The sequence below is a fragment of the Elgaria multicarinata genome, chromosome 10 (genome assembly GCF_023053635.1).
Source record: "Elgaria multicarinata webbii isolate HBS135686 ecotype San Diego chromosome 10, rElgMul1.1.pri, whole genome shotgun sequence".
NCBI classification, from domain to species: domain Eukaryota; kingdom Metazoa; phylum Chordata; class Lepidosauria; order Squamata; family Anguidae; genus Elgaria; species Elgaria multicarinata.
In genome coordinates this window covers 13,701,425-13,722,729 of record NC_086180.1, presented here as the reverse complement: position 1 = coordinate 13,722,729, position 21,305 = coordinate 13,701,425, and the positions used below count along the sequence as shown (strand labels likewise).

At 45.5% G+C, this 21,305-nt stretch overlaps 1 protein-coding gene across 1 annotated transcript in view; it reads right to left on the bottom strand.

Annotated features, from left to right (window-relative positions):
• FRAS1 (Fraser extracellular matrix complex subunit 1) overlaps window positions 1–18,318 on the bottom strand; it is a 355,924-nt gene extending 337,606 nt beyond the window's left edge. Inside the window, exons 1-2 of the mRNA XM_063136077.1 lie at window positions 18,253–18,318; window positions 3,915–3,946 (exon numbers count right to left, since the gene is read on the bottom strand). Coding sequence (XP_062992147.1) covers window positions 3,915–3,946; window positions 18,253–18,307 — 87 coding nt within the window. The 5' untranslated portion in view covers window positions 18,308–18,318. The remainder of the gene's footprint in view (window positions 1–3,914; window positions 3,947–18,252) is intronic.
• Window positions 18,319–21,305: the final 2,987 nt, after the last annotated feature.

Here is a 21,305-nt window from a genome sequence, read left to right as displayed (position 1 = left end):
GAGGACATTTCAACCTTTTAGAATGGAAGGGGGGAAACTGCACAAAAGCCAGGGAATCTTCAAAGATCAGAGGCTGCGGGAAAGTGGTTTTGGACAGGGGAAGGGAACGAGGCTATCTTGGACACACCAGAGGACCGTATTTGCCCTGCTGGAGGGACAGGTTTGGTCTCCAGGCCTGAGGTTCTGCTCCCTGAAACACATGGACCAATGATCCGGAGGAATAAGGCAGATTTCTATGTTCAGACCTGCTCGCCCATAGTGATGAGTAGACTTCCATCATGTCAAACGACATTTGTGGAGCTATGTGGAGAGCAACCAGGACTCCATCATAAGTGGAGGGCTGAAAATCAGTCACTTAGGCAGTGCAACATGATGAAGAGATGTTCTGTACGTGCCTGGCATCCACATTGTCTTTGCTACCTCAAATAACTAGGAGGGTGAAAGAAGAAGAACGAAAAGAAGGGGAGGAAAGACCTGCAAATATCACCCGCACGTCAACAGACAGTGGTGACATCCTGACGTCTCATTTCCGCACATTCTTAGCACCAGCATATTACAGTACTTATTGAGCCAAAATGCGGAGGAGAGAATTATCTGCCGCACGATTTATTAGAGTTGATGGAGTGTAGGCAGATTTCTCAATAGCCTTTAAAACACTGTGATGCTCCACAGTATATTTTTAATGGAAACAAATGCATGCAATCTGCTCCGGCTTTTCGCCGAGCCGTCCGCCAAAGACAACGCGCCGTAAATCAATTTCATCTCGTTCCTCTCACTTTGCACAGGGCAGCTTTTAAAAAGGACAATGTCAAAGTTGGGAGGCAACTGAGAATCCGCCTTCCTAAAAGAATTTAACCCTAGAAGTGTTCCTAGACCGAAAAGCACCAAGCAGCTTACATACAGGGGAAAGCAAACCATGTTGATCAACGATACCAAATAGAAGTATTTGTAAATTTATTAAATTTATATACCGCCCAATCGGTAGATGCTTTTGGAGCAGTTTACCATCATGAAAACAAAAACCATTTTTAAAAACGCAATATAATAACAACCAAGGCTGTTTCTACACCTGCCTTTTTTCCCGGGATCGTCCAGGGATCATCCCTGTGCATCCAAATGACACACAGGGGATCCCGGGAGCAGGCAGGGACAATCCCTCCATTTTTCTGGGATAACCCTTAGGTGTAGAAAGGGCCCAAAACAATGAAAACAGAAATATTAAAACATTAAAAATATTAAAGAACCAGCAGTAAAATAAATGATCAGAGCAACAAACTGAAGATTCAATACCAGCTGGAAGTAGTTCTTGAGCTAAGTGTATACAGTGAAGAGGCCAGGCAGATCTCCCTGGGAAGGACACTCTACAGACGGGGGACCAGTACAGAGAAGGCTATTTCTTTGATGTGCATCTCATTTAACAAAGTTACAACCACAATTGTTAAGGACAATTCGTGTCTCACATGGCGTAGCCAGAAAGCAACAGACTGCATGATCCCTGCCATATCCATGGATGCTGGAAACAATGGGAACTACGTTTCCAAACTCCAACCAGGATTGCAGGTCTATTTTCCAGATCTCTGAGAAATTAATCCAGTTATTCCGGATAAATACTTGGGATGTTTGGGGGAGTCTCGATCCAATTTTAGTTCCGAATCCAGCATCCTTATTTGTCATCCATAGAGACAGAAAAAGACAAGCCACACAGCTTGGATTCCCAGCAAAAACTCAAGGAACCATTGGCCACGATTCTCAATGGCAGGGCCGGGGAAGAAGCTGGTGGGCCAGGTAGGGAAACCCCACAAATCACATCCAGCCTACGGGCCAGAGGGGCTCCATGTCTGCTCTACGCTGATGTAATGTGAATCAACACAGAAAGCGACAAGGCTCTCCGGCCATTGCAGAAGGCCTTGACAATGTCCGAAAAGGGCAGGGACAGGTCAGAGGGAGTTTAACCACATGGGGGAAAGCACATGCATATTCCGGAAGCGTTAAAGTAATCTGAAGAAGGGGGTGGGTAGGACAAAGACCAAAATAGAGGGGCGTATTTGTCAAAAGAGGGAGTACTCAAGAGGAACAGCTTCATGGTTAGAGAGCTTCACAGGCCACATTCAGTCTGCAGGCCAGAGTTTCCCCACAGCTGCTCTATGGACTTAAGAGCGACACCATTTTTAGACTGGAAGTGCTAGTAAGTAAAGCCGGGCCAAATATATATATATATATATATATATATATATATATATATATACACACACACACACACACACACACACAAACACTTTTGCTTGATCATTCATGGCCCCCATTCTTTTCCTCCCCAAAGAATGGCCCAGAAAACAATGCTCTATCATGCTTCGGCTAACACTTCAGCTCAGCCAAGACATTTTGTTGCCTGAGGCAAAGGATAAGATGGCACCTCTCCCCACTCCATGAATAAAAGTCAACCCGATTGGCAGTTCAATCTTATGTCAACACTGCCAATGGGGCAGCATCTTCCACTGCAGCTGAGGGCACCAGGCTAGTTCAAGGGGCTCAGAGGAGACTGTGTGTCTCACACCGCTATGTCCTCCAACACCTCACTGCCCCTTCCTACCCATCAAAACCTACTGCCTGAGGCAACGGTCTCACTCTGCCTCATGGTAAGGCCAGCCCTGAGCTCAGCACTAATAATCAGAACTGTGATGGCATTGATGTTACTCTTTTTCTATCTCTTTGCTGCAAGTATTACAATGCATGCCTTACTCATTCCTCAAGCACTTACAGCCCAATCCACCATGGCACTCTACGGCAGGGGTGGGAATCTTGTGGCCCACCAAAGTTTTTGGCCTACAACTCCCATGATCCCTCACCCATTGTCTATGCTGGCTAGGGTTGATGGGAGTTGTAGGCCAAAACTTCTGGAAAGCCAGAAATTGCCCATCCCTGCTCTAAGGGGGGAAATTTGCATACATATTCTTGCACACCTAATACTTTCTTCAACACACCGAATACTTTCTTCAGTGTGTGTGTGTGTGTGTGTGTGTGTGTGTGTGTGTTAATATTCAGCAATATCTTATGTCACAAAATCAGGGCTTCAGCAATATTCTGGTTGCTTATTTTGAAGATCCTTTCTTGTTCTCACTCCTTCAACCAAGCATAAAACTATGGCTGAGTAAAAAAATGAAAATTTAATAAAGTTTCTAAAATCTTAAACATATACTGTACTGTACCACAGAACTTGAAATATATTATAGATATGTATGTGTGTGTATACTATGCTTGTGTGTGTATACTGTGCTTGTGTGTATAATATATAACAGATATAGATATAGTAATTCTGTTAATATTAAAAAAATACAGTTTACTTAAAATCAAATCTAAAATAATGAAGAAAAACCTAGCAGATATACACAATTCTCTACTTATATTCAGATCAATAAAGAGCATAATCCTATGAATATTTACTTGGACATAAATTCCACTGTGTTCAAAGGAAATTACAGTCTCATAAGCATGCTTAAGATCACAGCCAAAGCCTTTTTTAATGATTGTTTTTTAATTATTACACATGAACACTGTGTCATAAAATGCAAGAAAAGCAGAACCGCAATAAATTGGTAGCTGTACAGCAAACGCTTTCACAGTGCTCAAATTACAAGAGGAGAGGATGGCTCCCTTAATGGAAATCCACAAGCCCTCTCTGACTCCTACCTAGCCACCTCTGTTCTACCACAACCTTCTCAAACACAGTAGGTGAGGGGGGTTCACAAAAGGTAAGGGGGCCGGGACCCCTCTGGTCCCTCAATAATTTCCGCGCTACGATTCCATTTTGAGCAGACTAGAAATTGCTTCAAGGACGAAGCCCCTTTCACCCAATAAAATGAAAACTAATTCAAGGCAAGCACGGCAGGTAACAAATAACATTAAATCTGACCTACCTGAAATGATGAGCCTCGAAAGACACATACACCTGAAAGACCAGAAAGGAAATTGTATTAGGCGGACATAAAACTAACATGTTAAATTAGGAAGTGCTGTAAAAAAATTTTTTTTAAAAAAAAAGCAGGGGTTTAATGGTCCATGTGACAAAGTGGCACATTTGCAGCAAGCAGGAAACTGTTTCTACATCTACTCTGAGCGTCAGGCTGCAACACCCAGGACTATGCCATGACCCCCCCACACACACCTCAAACTATGCTCTTCCACATTCTATGTCCTAGTAGAGTTTTGTAAGTCCTTGATGGAACAGTGGGCCATGGGATGTCAGTGTCAGGGATTCCTTACTGAGAGAGTTAAAGCTGCAGGAGCCCTTCCCTCTTTTGTATCTGGTCACTCTAGTATAGGTCCTGCAGTTCAATGGTTGTTTTGAAGACAGAATTTCACCAGGTGCTGCATGCATACAAATGACACCTGCTGAAATTCCCTTTTCTATGCAGCTGTTAAAGATACAGGAGCCCTGTCCTCTTTTCCATATGGTCACCCTATTATTAGTGCCGGGGGGGGGGGGGAGGAAAGAAAGTTATTTTATCCAATTGCTAGAACAAGGAATAGCCAACTCATTCGTTCTTGGAAACTTCTGTTCTCCACCAGACTGTAGCCTGAAGGCTAGAACTTCTATTTTACCATATAAATTGTATCCTTTCTTACAAAATTGGGCCCCATAATAATAACGGTACCATGTAATGGTAAGGGCTTTACAGGAGTGGATCACATGCCCTCAGGCACAGCATTACTTTCCACTATGTACACTTTGACATTACGTTCTCCAAATGTTTCCAGCATTTCACAAATGACGCCACTATCACACCTGGCTGGAAGCCGTCCTCTGCCTGCTATATTCATCAGTCCTGGGGGTGCAAAACTGAAGGAAAGCATAACCTCGGCTCTTCCATTGGCCACTGAGAGTAAGATGGCCACCTATGCAGCACCAAAACTGATGCCAACAGAGGGTGCAGATCTGCATAAAATGTCCACCTGCTAATTTGTAGGTGCACATTCAGAAAGTCTTAACTATAGTTTAAATCAGGGTGAAGAACCAGGAAGGGGTAAGAGGGCAAACTGCCCCCTACCAGGCCCTCTGGAGCCACGGACTCACACGGACTCTGCCTTCCAAACACACCTAAGTTTTATTTAAACAAAGCCTTCCCACTGAGTTCTCACAGGCAGTGGCCTCTCTCTCCTCAGGCCGGAAACAGTGAGTGTTGTTGTTGTTATTTATTTATTTATTTCTATCCCACCTTTTGCCCAATACTGGGCCTCAAGGCGGCTTTACAAAATTTAAAACATATTCATTTTAAACCGAGGGAAAGAAATATACAAAAATTAAAATAAATAAATAAATAAATAAATAAACATACAATATAAAACAATAAACATTTAAAACACACGACGATTTTACAAGACCTTAACATAGATGGAAGACCAGATTATTCTCCAAAGGCCTGTCGGAACAAACAAGTTTTCGCCTGCTTCCGAAAGCACAGCAAGGAGGGAGACAGCCTAGCTTCCCCGGGAAGAGAGTTCCAGAGCACTGGAGCAGCCACCGAGAAGGCCCTCTTCTCCCATGTTCCCACCAAGCGCGCCTGTGAAGATGGTGGGACTGAAAGAAGGGCTTCTCCAGAAGATCTCAAAGCAGGCTCATAAGGGAGAATACAGTTTTTTCAAATAACTTGGACCTGAGCCAGGTTGGGTGTTGCCCTCAACCTGGTTCCTCCCTGGATGCACAACCCACTCAGGCCAAATCCAGTGCTTCTTTCACATTCTTTCAGCACCCACAGCAGTTTGTGGAATACCCAAATCTGCCCACAAATCCAAAAAGTTTTGGGACCCCTGCCATAGGGGCAAGGGGACAGACTTATTCATGCAGGGGGCAGCAGCACATGAAGCCCCAGAGACCTGCGTGGTGCACAAAACCCCAGGAACCCAGCTGGTGCTGAGAGGAGCTTCCACTCCTTATAGCACCAGCTGAGTCCCTTTCTCTGTGGTGTTGCTATTTGGAGCCTAAGCCCCTAGGACACAAATCTGCATGAAATCTGCACATGCTAATTCATATATGTGAATTTAGAAATACTTACCAGGATTGATTTAAACAAGTAATACACTATGGCTGCTTTCAGACAACACATTAGTCAATGGTGGAGCGAGTAATCAACTCATAGTTGGGGGTTCTGTGTGTGTACTCCCCGCACATGTTCCTACACAACTATGGGTGGTTGGGGCTGGCGTTCAGTGACCTAAAATTCACCCAGCAATTGGCTGACACAGCCCCCGCCCCTCTCCCCGCCCTCAGTCCTCCAGGTACTATCCGAGCAGCCTCTGCTAAGTTGTGCTGGCTGTAGCAGAGCGGCCGGCTTAGTTTTGGCTGCTCTTGCCAGGGAAACTCTGCAGCCAAGCGAAAAAGTCAACTCAACGGGTCGAAAAACTCTACTAGCTCAGTTCAGACAACACAATAACCACCGGTTGTGCGACTAGTCGACTTTGCAGCCAGTTGTATCTCTCCAGTGGCTTTTTGAGGGAAAAGTCAACCGTGGGGGTGGTTTTTGCCCTACAGATGACATAATAACCAACTGTTGGCTGCTCAACTCATGGTTGCCCACTTAAACCACCGTTGATTATTGCGTTGTCCAAACTGAGCCTATATCTCACCATCATGGGGCGTCCTGCTGCTCAGAGTGTCCTCTTGTTTCTAATGGTGGGCAACTTCAAGGCCCTTGTGTTGGAGTACAATTCCCATTACCATCTCCGCCCCTTTTGCCTTTGGCCCCACCCACTACATGGAATGTGGTCCCCGAGAACTTCTCCGAACTTCAACACCCCTGACATACAACACCCCAAATGGAGCTGTAACATGAAAGCACCGAAGTTGTAAAAACGTTACGAATTACAATTTTCACTCGAAACTGTGCCTTGAATCATAATTTGAGATGCTTACCAGGGATCAGATAAAGAATGCCACGGGCTCTCAGGTTACCAACTGGCCATCTCTGATGTAGGACAAGCCACATCTGATATTCAAGCAAATTCATGGTGTGTATGTTTTGCAATTGCTACAACTTTTTTTTTAATGGCACCTTCTCTAGATAAGATGCAGGGTAAGAAATAGTTCTTCTTGGCTTTCTAAGAGAAAAGGAACATGCACTTACAGGGATCATGCTGAATGTGTGCCCTTTTTTTAGATTAAATGTTTCCAAAAGAGGGGTAATCTATAAAAGCACCTAAGGGATTTGCTGAAGTTACAAAACCAGACATTAGCCATTTGTTCAGGGGATAGAGATGGCGGTCTAGTTTTGGCTGGAGGGGGTGGGGATGAGACGCTTGTGGATCTGCAGGCTGTAATCGCTATGAATTCTGAAGGGCACGAGGATTTGGTTCAAGGCCTCCTGGGGTTTTGGAGACAAAGAAAGAGTCCAGGGCCAAGTTACAGTTGGTCTCCCAAAGGAGCCAGCAACAGACTCTTCAGCACGGCACCTGCCAGGCCGTTAATAAAAAGTGTCAAGGCCACAGGCTTTGCAAAAAGCTGGTTTCCCGTTTTCAACCCTACAGAGGCGGCTGCAGTGCCGGCTGTTTTGAAAACAGTCCTGTCAGTATGAAGTAAGAAAGCTACAACCAGACAACACGATAGTCAATAGTGGGGTAATTATCAACCCAACAGTTGTTTATTTAGGAGGTACTCCCCACACAACATGATAATACGCAACCGTGGTGTGGGTTAGGATCAGCATTGAGTTGACTATTAGTCCACACTGAATTGACTCACTCATCCAACCTCTCTCCCCTCCCCTCAGTCTTCCTGCTAGTATCCCATCAGCCATTGCTGCTGAAAACCTATCATGCCCACTGGACTAGAGCGGCAGCCACTGCTTTGACTGCTCTTGCCTTGCAACTCCATGGCTAACGAAATAACCAATGGTGGCCAAGGAAATAACCCGTGGTGCCCTCCACACAACACAATAACTAACGGTGGTTCAAATAGCCAACTCTGCATATCATTGGTTATTTTGGCCGAATAACCAACCATTTGTTAAAAAATCTCCCTCCACTATTTAAACCACTGTTGGTTATCGTGTTGTCTGAACCCAGTCACAGCCTGCAACCAGATGGGGTAGAGAGCCAGAGATAAACAGGGGCCTCTGTTTCCACCAGTCAGAAAACAAAAAAATTACCAGAGCAGCCCAATTATTTCTTCTAACAAGCCACCTGTGTTAAATTAGCTGTGCTGCCCGAATTGTAAAATTATTATCATCATCCATAACATTTTTATCTCATCCTTCTTGCAACCCGTTCACGGCACTAAACATCACTGTTATCTTCCTATCAACCCTATGAGGTAGGATAGGCAGAGAGGTGGTACCTGGCTCCAGGTCACCCAACAAACTTCTTGGCTGAACAAGAATTTGAACCCGGATCTGCTGAGCCCTAATAAAGCTCTCTAATAATTACACCTCACCAGCTCCCACTTGTTGCTTCTCCTGAAAGTTCAAAGTGCTTCATGCAACAATCGTGTAAGGTAGACCGAAATTATAATCTCTAGATTACTGGTGGAGTCCAGAGGATGAGAGCCATCCTGTACATGTTTTACTACAGGGTGGTATAAAAATGTATGCATGAATAAATATATATGCAGGCTCACCCTTGGACAACTCCAAAAATTTCAGCAGAGCCCCTATTTTTTCCCTCTGGCATTCAGTGTTGGGCAGCTAGGCAGCCATAAATAAATAAATGGACCCACAACACAATCCTATGCATACTTACTCAAAAGTAAGCACCATTGAGTACAATGAGGCTAAGCCCAAAGTAAGTGTGTATAAGATGGACCCCCAAAATGAATTAAAACATTGGTGAAGGTTGACCTTCACCAATCTAGGACCCTCTAGATGTGTTGGAAAACTGCTAGCACTCCTGGCCACTGGCCATGCTTGCTGGGGCTGATGGGAATTGAAGTCCAAAACATCTGGAGGGTCCCAAGTTGGTAAAGGTTAATCTCGTGAGTTCATGACGAGCGCGAGATTTGAATCCAAGGCCTCCAACCTCATCCCATACACACGGAGGCAAAAAAGCTGCCTGGTCCTGCCCACACTACCTTGAGAGTTACTAGCTGAGTTCAGACAACACTCTAATCAATGGTTGTTTCCCATTCTGTTCCTATTACTCCCACCCAGTTGATTAGCATGTCATCTGAACTCAGCCACTATCTCCCAGTGGGCCTGTTCAGACAACACCCAAAGCCATGGTTAGTTGTCTAACCCAGCAAATACTTAGTTTAGGGTGACCATATGGAAAGGAGGACAGGGCTCCTGTATTTTTAACAGTTGTATTGAAAAAGGCATTTCAGCAGGTGTCATTTCTATGCATGCAGCACGTGGTGAAATTCCCTCTTCATCTCAACAGTTAAAGCTCCAGGAGGTATACTAGAGGGGCCAGATACAAAAGAGGGCAGAGCTCCTGCAGCTTTAACTGTTGTGATGAAGAGGGAATTTCACTGGATGCTGCATGCATACAAATGACACCAGCTGAAATTCCCTTTTCTATACAACTGTTAAAGATACAGGAACCCTGTCCTCCTTTCCATATGGTCAGCCTAAGTTACTGCACATTTTTTAAACTGTGTTTATATAGCCATGATGACACTCTAAGTCATAACGTTTAGCTCAAAATCTGACCACTAAGGCCGTAGCTAGACCTAAGGTTTATCCCAGGATTGTCCTGGGGTCAAACCTGTTCATCTAAGTGCCACACAGGGCATCCAGCGCTCAGGCAGGGACGAACCCGGGATGATACTGGGATAAACCTTAGGTCTAGCTATGGCCTAAGTTAGGGTGACCATATGAAAAGGAGGACAGGGCTCGTGTATCTTTAACAGTTGCATAGAAAAGGAAATTTCAGCAGGTGTCATTTGTATATATGCAGAACCTGGTGAAATTCCCTCTTCATCACAACGGTTAAAGCTGCAGGAGCTATACTAGAGTGACCAGATTTAAAAGAAGGCAGGGCACCTGCAGCTTTAACTGGCGTGATGAAGAGAGAATTACACCTGGTTCCCCATATATACAAATGACACCTGCTGAAATTTCCTTTTCAATACAACTGTTAAAGATACATGAGCCCTGTCCTCCTTTTCATATGGTCACCCTACCTAAGTCAAGTTAATTTACAACTAAATTATTATTGACACTTACATTCTTACAAGGAGGCTTTGCATTTCTTTGTCTCATTGTATATATTTTACATTTTCCCTTTTTACCTATAGAGGGAATGTCTATATGTTTATAGAGATGCTGCTTCTGGGGGAGAAATGCTGGACCATCAAGGGTGAGCTATTCCACCTGCTCCCCTCCTCCCCCCCACACCTGGAGACTTTAAAGCAAGGCTGGAGCTGAAGGCTTTTTTTTTCTTCCTTATCTGGTTTGTTTTGCTGTACACGTATATTTAGTATATTTTGAATATTATTGTGATATTGTTGATTTGTACATTGTTAAATATTGTTGTAGTTTTTAATTTTTGTAAACCGCCCAGAGAGCTTCGGTTATTGGGCGGTACAAAAATGCAATAAATGAAATGAAATGAAACATATTCCCATATAGAGTCTTTCTTATGGCCAGCACCCATGACAGTTTGAGGATTATTTATTTATTTATTTATTTATTACATTTTTATACCGCCCAATAGCCAAAGCTCTCTGGGCGGTTCACAAAAATTAAAAACTACAACAATATTTAACAACAACACAATCCTATGCAGGTCTCCTCAGAAGGAAGTTCCACTGAGTTTAATGGGACTTACTTCCAAGTAAATGAGTACAGGATTGTACAGGAAGGTGTATACTGGAAAATTTTGTCTTCTCTCTTTCCAACGTTGTGTCTTTCTTTCCAATGTTGGTTCTGTAAGTGTGGGTTTATTATGTTTAAAATGAGATTTAGTTCTAACTACGTTATTTTTAAGTTAGAGAGAAGCTCTGTATTTTATTTATTACTTTTTAAAAAAAATCTCAAACATTCCTTTAAATTTTGTTAAAATCCACTTTAAAATTTTTAAATCATCCATTTTATCTACCCTGTTTTGTGGTTCCCAGCTCAGACTCTCAGCTGCTGCTCAAAGCCAATCCCTAACTCCCATTCCTATTATTTTTTTTGCTCTTCCTCTTTCTGTACAGTTAATTTGCATTTCACCCTACCATTTGCAGGCAGGTGTTTTTCCTACACTTGAATGAATAGTGAATGAAACCAAGATGTGGAAGCAGAGCGCACTGCACAACGCCCAGGCGCATGAGAAGGGGAAACTCAGCATACATGCGCTTCCCCACTCACCTTTCCTCATAGTGCATTCTCAAAAGCACTTCATGGAGACTAGTCGTGCCCTAACAGGCTTTAACTAGTCTGTTGTAATCACAGAGTAGTTAAAGGGGATTTCTTTCCTGTTCTTTCTTATCTAAATGCACAATTACTGGTGAAGAGGGAATTTCTAATCAGTGATTATAAATCAGAACTAGGGGGAAATAGCTGTTATTTTGGATTAGATTAATCTAAAGTAAAGACAGCTGGTCCTGTGTGAAGTACTACTACATATTTCATTGGCATAATATTTTACTGCCTTTATTATGCCCATCTTCAAAACAATGACTTAAGAAGCTGGCTTATACCAGATCAGACAGTTTGTCTATCGAGTCCAGGACTGTCTACTCCATCTTGCAGAAGCTGTATAGGATCTCTGGCAAAACGGGACCCTCTCCCCTTACCTCGCCCTAATCCTTTTAACAGGAGGTGCCAGGGACTCAACCTGTGACCTCCAGCATGCAAAACCTGTGCTCTCTTTCCTGAGGTACGGTCTCTCAAACTACGCTAGCATTTTACATTGTTCATTTTACAAAGAGGGAACTGAAGCAGAGCGCTCGCAATATGACCCAACGCACCACCATGACTTCATAACACAACTTTAACTCGGGATTCCAAAGTCCAAGACCGACTAACTTTGTAGATATGGAGTAATGCTGGATTTTGTATAAACTGGGTCAGTTTTAAGAACTTTAAGAGAACATAAAAACATAAGAAGAGCCATGCTGGATCAGACCAAAGGATCCATCCAGTCCAGCACTTTGTTCACACAGTGGCCAACCAGCCATCGGCCAGGAACCAAGCAGGACAGGGACCAAGCAGGACATGGTGCGACAGCACCCTCCCACCCATGTTCCCCAGAACCTGGTGCACACAGGCTTACTGCCTCCGATACTGCAGGTTGCACATAACCATCAGGGCTAGTAGGCATTGATAGCCTTCTCCTCCAGGAATTTATCCAACCCCCTTTTAAAGCCATCCAAATAGGTGGCCATCACTACATCTTGTGGTAGTGAGATCCATAATTTCACTGTGCGCTGTGTGAAGAAGTCCTTCCTCTTATTTGTCCTGGATCTCCCACCAATCAGCTTCATGGGATGACCCCGGGTTCTAGTATTTTGAGAGAGGGAGAAAAATGTCTCCCTATCCACATTCTCCATATCATGCAGAGACATGCTGAATCAGACCAAAGGCTGAACTAGTCCATCATTCTGTTCATACAGTGGTCAACTAGCTGCCTGGCGGAAGCCCACAGGTAGGGCACAAATGCAATCTCCTAAGGTTGTTCCCCAGCAGCTGGTATACAGAGGCATACTTCCTCCAATGCTATGGAGGTAACATAGACCCACCAAGACTAGTAGCTCTTGATAGCCTTCTCCTCCATTAATTTGTCTCACTCCCCTTTTAAAGCCATCAAAATTGGTGGCCATCACCACATCTTGTGGTAGTGAGTTCCGTAGTTTAAGTATGTGCCGTGTGAAGAACTCCACCATTCAGCTTCATGGGATGACCCCATCAGGTTCTAGTATTATGGGAGAGGGTGAAAAATATGTCCCTATCCACTTTCTCCATCCCATACATAATTCTGTGCACTTCTATCATGTCTCCCCACTTGTTTCCATTCCTTCAAAACATCCTCAGGCTGAACACCACGGGAACCCATAGCCGCAGGCTGCCTTCCCTCCCTCAGTATCAAACCTGGAATAATGAAGCACAGCCTAAAATCATGTTTTGATAGCAGAGATTAGCAAGTTGATCCACAAAGGAATGAAGGGCACTCAGGGCTTTTAATGGGTATTCTGTGAAAATGTATGATTCCATCAAGCCTGCTGTTCTAAACCTGTTGCGTGGCAGCTGCACCATTGCATGGCGTATGAATGTAAGAAATGCCTTCCTGGATCAGCTCAAAGCCCTTTGAGTCTAGTATTTATTTATTTACAACATTTGTGTACCTCTCCATCTGTCACACAGAGGAGGGCCAGGATCTCTCCTCGATCCTCCCAGAGTGCAGGACACGGACTAATGGGTTCAAGTTACAGGAAGCCAGATTCCGGCTGGACATCAGGAAAAACTTCCTGACAGTTAGAGCAGTACAACAATGGAACCAATGACATAAGGAGGTCATGGCCTCTCCCACACTAGAGGCATTCAAGAGGCAGCTGAACAGCCATCTGTCAGGGATGCTTTAAGGTGGATTCCTGCATTCAGCAGGGGGTTGGACTCGATGGCCTTGTAGGCCCCTTCCAACTCTACTATTCTATAATTCTATGATTCTAAAACCAATTCCAGAGCCATGATTCTGTTTCTTCCCCAGGGCAGCCAGCCAGATGTTCCCTGGGGCACAGAAAGTGGTGCTTGTGCCCTGTCATTTATCCACATCAATTTGTGTGCAGAGATTTACTGCCTCTGAACAGAGAAATTCCTCTCTCTGTATATATATATGAGTTCTTGGAGTTAATAGTTAACAGACCTATCTCTCATGAATTGACAGGCATCTAGCTTAACTGAGCATCACCAGATCTTGTGGAAATATGTCCCCACGACTTAATTATAATTTGCATGTTGGAGAATTTGTTCATCTTGACCTACCTGCCCATTAATTTGTCTGTAGACGGTGAGTCTCAGTGCTTTAAGTAGCGGCACAGGTAGGTTAATTTAGAACTTAAACTTAGGGTACAAGCCTATGCATGTTTAGACAGAGGGAAAAAGTCCTACAATTCCCATCATTCCCCAAGCAGTCATGCTGGCTGGGGAAAGCAAGAAATTGTAGGACTTTCTTCTGTCTAAACATGCATAGGCTTGTGTCCTTCATGACCAGAGGGATGGCTTTACACAGCCATGTGTATTAACCAACTAACATTTCTCTGCTCCCTCCCACCACTCTAATCTACCATCATTCCATGCTTTACAACTGCTTCTACATCTACGTTATGTTCAACTGCTTGCCAACTCTGATTTTTTTTAAAAAGGAATACTCTGAGCATGCAAAATTGTGGGTTTTAAGGCTACTTAAATCGTAGCACCACCATGTCCATAGGAATTAAATAGAGTTTGCTTCTGCTACCTTGATGCCCCCATCACCTGCCACTCTCTAATAATAATAATCGAGGCTTTTGCAAAATTATTTTTGAATGCTATGAGAATAAGGTCTCTCCAGAATTGATTCTGTTGCATACTTCTCAAATTTGTATGTAACTCTGCCCTAATCTTTCGTATGTGTAAAGTCTGGTCGGTGACCGTAATAAAGTTTTATGAATTATTAATAATAAATAATAAATAATAATTTTATTTCTTACCCGCCTCTCCCTTTGGATCGAGGTGGTGAACAACATTAGTACAACAAATCAACACTTCTTAAAAATTCTTGATTTCACATTCATCTGGGTAGGCCTGCCGGAAAAGGCTAGTCTTTAAAACTGTCTTAAATTCAGAGAGAGTTAATTTTACGAATCTCCTCCAGCAGGCCATTCCACAATCTGGGGGAGACAGAAGAAAAGGTCCTCTGGATAACAGTTGTCTAGGTGGTCATTGGGGGGTGGGCCACGGATCCGTGGACTTCTGTCCTAAGGTCTGGCCCTACCTGCACCACTAGCTTTGAGAGGGCGTGAGAATCATTTTTATTTGTTCGGCCCATACCATACATCCTTTTACAAAATGACTTCTCCCTAAACAACTAATGTACAAGCACTCTATCTGTCTGACCACAAATACTATAGGTATACAGGAAGCTATTGTATACTGAGTCAGACTTTGTTCCATCTAGCCCAGTATGGGCCAGATTAAGTCAGGCTGAGGCCCTACGCCATATCAAGATTCAGATGCCCCATACCATAAAAATAAAGGGAAAAAAGTGTATTATATTAAAATAGGAAGGGTAATGAAAGTGTACCACCCAGCGTTAGGGGGTGCTTGAAGTTAAACAGTGTTAGAAGTTAGCCAGACTTCTCTGAAGATGAATATAAAAGGACTAACAAAGTTGATTTGAAGTTCTTTTAAACTGGCTCTAGTCTGCGCTTATTGCTTCCACTACTACACGTTGTGTTGCCACACTTTCTCTATTTAAGGCATCTCTGCCGTAATTCACACCAGACCTCCCAACATATTTAATCCAAAACAATTTCAGTTATCTTGCATCATAGTTAACTCCAACATATATGAGGCCATAAGCTACAGCTTACTTGGCTTGTTCCTAAATCCAGCACTGGTTACAGGCATGAATTTTTCCAGCCCTACCTGGAGATACTGGGGATTGAACCAGGGACCTTCTGCATACAAAACAAGTGCTCTACCATCGAGCCACGCTCCCTCCATGTCATATTTTCTCCTGGGATCCAATGGTTTTCCCAATTTTGATGGCTAGTCCCCACAAGCCTGTTCACTTCTGGATGAGTAAACACCACAAACAGGACATCCGGATCACCACTGTCTACCCAAAAACGTTTCTCAATGCACCATCCTGTCGAAAGTCATCAAATTCACAGAAATCAAGCAGCTAAAGATACATATTTGATATATATGCCCTTGTGAACCACTAAACTGGGAACAGAAATGCCCATGTTGGTGTGCCTTTGGGGGGTGGGGGGATACAAACTTGAGCATGAACCGCTGTGGAACGGGAAGCAGGTGAAAGAGTTTTTTCTGCACAATTACGCTCTCAGGTCCTTGTGTCATCCGGGCCCTCCCTTTTCTACTCAAGGCAGCACTGAGAAGGCAATAAATCTTGCTACTCCCCAAAAGCAGTCACAGAGTGGAGGGTGGGGGAGGCGTTCAGAGCGGAGTAATGTCAGCTGTAATGTTTATCGCACATTGCCTTGACGGATTATCTTCCAAACAAACCAGGTGTCTAAAAATTGATACTGGCATACCTAAAGCGGGCAGCAAGCCCTCTCTACACACGGGTCATATCACTCCCATGTTATGTACAGCATCAAGCACAATACTGATGTTCAACAGTAGTAGTAGTAGTAAATAAGAAGTCATGTATCCTTACCATCACTGGCTCCTGCTGAAAGGGTTCCAAGCCTTTAAGCTTATCAGCAAGTGAACCAACTGTTGTTAAGCGGACTTGACTTCGGATCCAGTAAAAGCAGCTTTGAGCCTCTTTTACTTCTGCATGTGTGAATGCTGTTAATGTGGATCAGAAAGCACAAAGGAGCCCGTTTTTACACGAACGCATTTCTAGCCACTTATGGATTACGCAGGTGTTAGAGATGCATGGAATGCAAGAGGCATCTGTAGCTTTATGCGTTGACACAAGCACATCTCTTTGCTAACGCTTGCCATGCATCTGACCTTCTCAGTGATTTGGAAATGAGATGGCGGGAGGGGGAGGATTGTGTTGTAGCGCAAGCATTTCGGACGAATTGCAGCTTGTGCGGGGATACTGAGTTTTGAAGTGAATGGCTCTGAAGTGTTCAGAACACGCTAGCAGAACTTGTGCAAACCTCCCCATCGTTTGATGTGTTCGCTACCATGTGCTGAACCCCATTACACTAAACAATGCACATGTTTCCATGTCAAAATTACGGAACTCACTGCCACAAAATGTAGTGACGGCCACCAATTTGGATGGGTTTAAAAGGGGGTCTGATAAATTTCTGGAGGAGAAGGCTATCAATGGCTACTAGCCCTGATGGTTGTGTGCTACCTCCAGTATCCAAGGTAGTAAGCCTGTGTGCACCAGTTGCTGGGGAACATGGGTGGGAGGGTGCTGTTGCATCATGTCCTGCTTGTTGGTCCTTGGCCGAGGGCTGGTTGGCCACTGTGTGAACAGAGTGCTGGACTAGATGGACCCGTGGTCTGATCCAGCATCAGGGCACTTCGTATGTTCTTAAAATGACAGAAAGCATGCAGTCATCAAGATGGTATTGTGAGCTGAGAGATGACCACTGGCTGATTTCTGGATATTATAAATAGGCGTAGCTCAGTGGTAAAAGTACCTGCTTTGCATACAAAAGGTCCCAGGTTCAATCCCGACCATCCCAAGCAGGGCTGGGAAAAAACCTGCCCAAAAAGAGCAGTGGTGGTCTGACACGGAATAAGGCAGATCCCTTTGTACCTTGGTCCGATCCTACAAAGCACATCTTATGTTCTAACGCACACAGCGTCTAGGTCATTAATGCAGATTAATTATACTCTGAAGTCAAGCAACTGTAAAGCATCAGGGCTGGCTGTAACATTAGGCAGAGTAAGGTGGCCACCTCGGTCAGCTGATTTGGGTGCCATGAAAGAGCAGCAAATCATTTTAGTGCCGTAGCACCCACACGCTGGAACTCCCTACACGCTACGAATTGGATAGGCGCCCATTCTTCCGGGTCCTACTGAAACACACTTTTCCAACAAACATTTCCAGGAAAGTAATTTTGTCTTCTGAAGACAGTGATATTACAGAATACAGTAATATTATAAAGTGTTTGGTACATTGCTTAGAAATGTCTATTAATGAGATTCATAAATATGGATAAATTAAAATGGTTACTGTTGCATATTTGCTGCTAGGGAGGGTGGGAGGCACTTGTGGGGTGGTCTGTTTCAGGTGCCAAACTAACCGGACTGGCGGTGAGTACCAGGGGAAGGGCCCCATTTGCTCAGGCAAATATATCTTGGGCTGGTCCTGCAAACCTTCACTTTTGCCAGTGCCCTCCAGATGTGTTGGACTACAAGCCCGTTGGCCATGATGGCTGGGGCTAATGCGAGTTGTAGTCCAACACACCTGGTCAAGGGAGACTGCTTTAGACACATCCGTTGTTTGTGTTTCGTTGTGGGTTTTTAAAAGCCAGACCGTGCAAGATTTCCCCCCCCCCCCGTCTTTTCAATCTCTGATGCTATTGAAGATCGTCATCAGGACAAGTTGAGCAGAACAGGGAAACGCAGAAACTGGTTAACCGGCACAAGTTCTTCTCCCTCTAAAGCGAAATCAATGAAGTCGAGAGTGGAGCTTTTTACTCACCTTCAGCTTGATGGGGCAAGACTGCAAAGGCGGCCAAGATGAGAAGGGGAGGCATCCAAGCTGCCAGGAAATCCATAGTGGAAGAGAGGGGGTTCTTAAAAAGACACGCACAACCCAATCTCTCTCTGTCTCTCTCTCTCTCTCTTTGCAAAAGCAGCGGCAGGATCTTCGCTTGTCAGTCTCCGAAGGCAGCAAAAGGCAGAAAACAACCCTCCCAGCTCCCCTCCCTTCCTTTCTCTGCCTTTGGGGAGGTTGGGGACGGGAAAAAGGCAAAGAAAGCAGGGGAAAAGAAGGGTCTCCCCTTGGGCTCCTGGAGATATCAGGTCGGAGGGGTGGCGGCGGTGACGCCCCAGCTTTTGGCGGCAGCGGGCAAATGGCTCGCACTGCGCCGAGCAGGGTTCCAAGGGGAGCCTTTCACAGTCCGGGCGAGTCGTAGTGGGGCCGTAAATCAGTCGGCGACGGTCACCTTTGCGCCAAGGGACGGGGAGAGAAGCCGCCGCCAACACCGCCCGCGCGCGCGTCTCCGGCTCCTCCCGCGAACCGGGCTGTCCAAGCCCGGCGCCCTTTCAAAGTTGTCCTCCGCCCTGCAAACTTCCCTTGGCTGCTACTGCTGCCGCCGGCCTCACTCCGCTTGGCATGGCCGGCGGGAAGGCGCGCCCCTCTCCCGCGTCTTCTCCCCCGCCGCGACTCGCCTCACTCCTGCTTTTAAAGTCCACTTCGGGGCACCGCGCTGACGTCGTCCGTCCGGCCCACCCACCGCGGCGCCTCGGGGGTTGCCGGGGCTCCGGCAGGCAGGCACGCGCCGCCGGCGAGGCGAGGCGCGGGCTTGCCTTCGGGCGCGCAGGTCCCACGACCCCAACCGCCGCCCCACCCCACCCGTTAAGCCCGGTTTGCAAACCGCGCCGCGACCCTCGACTCGCCCTCTTCTGCTCTGCTCCAAAGAAACTTTGAGGCTTTTTTTGTGCTCGTCCGTTCCAGAAGCCACCAAGCCGCCTCTCCTCACCCGCAAAGGCGAAGCGGGAGGCTGGTTCTAGGGGGGGGAGAGAGAGAGAGAGAGACGGGGCGTGTGGGTGTTTGGAAGCCGAGTGAAGAAGGAGCAGGCGGGTAAGCGGGGCTTTACACACACGCACACCCACCCACACACCCCTCCCTTCCCTTGCAGTGGGTGGGTGGGTGAGAGAGAGAGAGAGATTCTCTCACACACGCGCACACATATGTTCCCTCCTTTAGCACGACAGAGCCCTGCAAAACCTCCCTCTGCAATACGTCCTGGCAGCACAGAGAGAGGGAGAGAGAAAGAGAGAGACTAATTGCAGTCTGCAGGTTATTTGCAAAGAGATCGCGCGCGCAAAGGAACCTCCAAGGCAAGCAAAAGACTGGAAGGCGCCTGTCGACATTCGCTCTCCTTTTGAGCAAGCTGATGTCCCTCCTCCCGGTTTTCTTTCTCTTCCCCCCCCCTTCTTCCTCCTCCTCCTTCCCGGTCTCTAACCCGAGGTCCCTCCGCCCTCTCCCATGCAGTCTCGGTGTGAAAATGGACCCAGGCAGGGGGGCGTTGTGCGAGAGAAGCTGGCAAAGATTCCAGAGAGTCACGTGGAGGAGGGGAGCGCGACCGCAACCTGATCCCCTTATTCATGCTGCAGAAGTTGTATGTACGATACTTGCTTGCTTTTGTCTCAGATCAGGTCAATGTTGGCCATAGCGAGGAGGGGAGGGAGAGATAACGAGCAACATCTGTCCAGGTGGGTCAAGCGCACCCCTACAACACCCAGGGACGCTACTACTGTAGTGACCCCAGAGGGATTTTTTTTTAATTATTATTTTCTTCAGCCATCTACAACTCCAGGAATATTTCCACCATGGCACTCATCAGTGCATGAACACGCAATTACCGCCTTCCTAGCACACCACTGAACCGTGTATTGATACACAAGAAACATCCTCTCAACTTTACAGGGAGAGGAATTCTGCACAGACCGGGAGTGTCCATTGGCCTGGATTTATGGCTGGGGGGGGCGATCCTGAATCTATCCCCCAGGGCCCTGGATCCATTCCACAGAACCCTGAATGTCCATTGGGGCTATTTTCTCTGCTTAATTGCCCCAGGGGGGCATTTTTCATAGGGGGGTGCAGCTGGCGAGGGAAGATGAACTCTCCCCTTTCCACATGCTGCAACTTGTACCTCTGCCCCTAAAATCTTCCCTTGCACGGCAATTAAGCTTAGAAAAGCAAAACTTTTTTTCTATTAATTTGGGATGGTCTGGCTCAGGCAGCAAATTAACTGAAGAATTCATTTTACCTGAGTTTTTTTTTTTTTTTTTTTTTTTTTGTCAGAAAGTAATTGGCAGGCTTTGCCTCCTATGACTTTTAAATAAAGCCTAGCAATTATTTCTAAATTTGCATATACAGGTATAAATTAGCATATGCAGATTTGTGCCCACACCCTTCCATGGAACTGAACTAGGTTTTTATGCAGAGTGCTTCTACTACAGAGCCCAAGCTGGGGCAATCAGTAAACAGCACAACACACAGGCCCCATTCAGACAACACGCTAAACCATGCTGCTTAACCACAAAATGGTTAACGGAATGCATTGACCATTTTGTGGTTAAGCAGCATGGTTTAGCATGTTGTCTGAACCAGGCCAATATAAGCCAATCTTCTCCAGTCTCTTGCCCTGTAGATGTGTTGGACTACAACTCCCAACAGTCCCCAGCTGGCCACAGAGGGCACCATGTTGGAGAAGGCTAATTTAGGCCATGCAGTCAGAGCATGATGCCACAGCCTCAGAAGTAACACTAACATCATTATTAAAGGGCCCAACCAGAGGTTCTCTACCTTAGGGGGGGAACTGCATCCTTACCAGGTCTCAGATCTTTTCACATTCAAACCCAGCTCCTTCAGACAGCGACCACAGTGATTTTGAATTGAAAAGAATGCGTTTGAAAAGAATAGGCTGCGATGAAACAGCGCTGTCTAGTGGTGGAATAAATCCTGTCATTAATAGATGCTGGATTATTTCTGTGTTGTAAAAACACAGGATTACTACGGGGAAA